Below are 1,178 nucleotides of genomic sequence, written 5' to 3'. Positions count from 1 at the left end.
AAATGAACATGTATTGTAATGGTAAAAAGAATGAATTAATTTTTATATTTTTAAAAGGGGCATAAGAAAGCCTGTATTTGTGCAGTATGCTGTTGGTCTTCAGAGGGTCCAAATGTCCCATTTACATGGTTGAAATTCTTGATAAATCTGAGTTATGGGAGTGTGGGGTGGTCAATTGCACTTAACCATCACCTAAATTTACTTTTATAATGATTGGAATGCCAACATCTGAACTTTCAAATGGCATCATTTTTTCTTCTTGCACATTTGGTCTATAGATGAAAGAATCAATTTATGAGCCAATCCATCCCAAAGAACTAAACATCTTCAAAGGGCTGTGATCAAAAGGCATGGGAGAAGAAAAATCCCCCAAGCACCAGAAGAGTTTGTAAGGGAAAAGGTGTGGAAGGCACCAGGCCCAGGTAGGATTGCCTGATAAAATGCCAAACATTACATAGAACATACTTATACTAAAACAATTATTCATTGTTTATCTTAAATTCAAGTTTATCTGGGCACTTTGTATTTTTATTTGCTAGATCTGGCAATGCTGGGCCTGGGTGCTCCTCTTGCTCACTGCTTGCATTCCCAGGTTATAGCCAGACCAGTGCCACAAGCATGGCGCCATCTCTGTTTCCCACTGATTGTTCCCTGACCCCACCAAGACCTCTGCCCCACCATCATAAGGCCACCTACCTTTTTCACATCTGGAACATTAAGGGGTTTCTTTGTGTGAGCAACCCAACCCACTATCCCGATGTCCAGTGGAAACACAACTTCTCTGTCAGGGGCGACCAGGTTGTCCTCAAACTTGGAGGTGGGGGTGACATTCAGCAGCCTGGAAGCCACCTCGGGCGTGCCATTGCGGGCCCGGCCCAGGAACAGGCTGCAGCGGTCGGCCTGCAGCAGCTGGGCCAGCCTCTGCAGGGCCCTGTGAACTGCCAGCTCCGGGCCACCTGCCTCCTCCTGCACCATCTGTAGCAGCTCCAAGCACAGGGCCGACTCCTCCACCTGTGTCAGCTCTGGGAAGGACATGCTGGCTTGGACCGACACCTGGCTGTTCTTGAAGATTTCTCCCAGCGCCTCTGCCCGCAGCTTCCTGTCGAAGTACTCCTTGGCAAACCGAGGGTTCTCCTCCAGGTATTTCTCCACGGCGTCCTGGCTGACCTCGCCCATGG

General features: G+C 48.4%; 1 protein-coding gene across 1 annotated transcript in view; it reads right to left on the bottom strand.

Annotated features, from left to right (window-relative positions):
* Positions 1 to 1,178, bottom strand: part of PDE6C (phosphodiesterase 6C, cGMP-specific, cone, alpha prime) — a 50,935-nt gene extending 49,757 nt beyond the window's left edge. Inside the window, exon 1 of the mRNA XM_012659694.1 lies at positions 697 to 1,178. Coding sequence (XP_012515148.1) covers positions 697 to 1,176 — 480 coding nt within the window. The 5' untranslated portion in view covers positions 1,177 to 1,178. The remainder of the gene's footprint in view (positions 1 to 696) is intronic.

This window comes from Propithecus coquereli, unplaced genomic scaffold (assembly GCF_000956105.1).
Source record: "Propithecus coquereli isolate 6110/MARCELLA unplaced genomic scaffold, Pcoq_1.0 Scaffold63, whole genome shotgun sequence".
Taxonomy (NCBI): Eukaryota; Metazoa; Chordata; class Mammalia; order Primates; family Indriidae; genus Propithecus; species Propithecus coquereli.
Note: the sequence above shows the minus strand (reverse complement) of the source record. Positions and strands in the feature narration are given on the sequence as shown.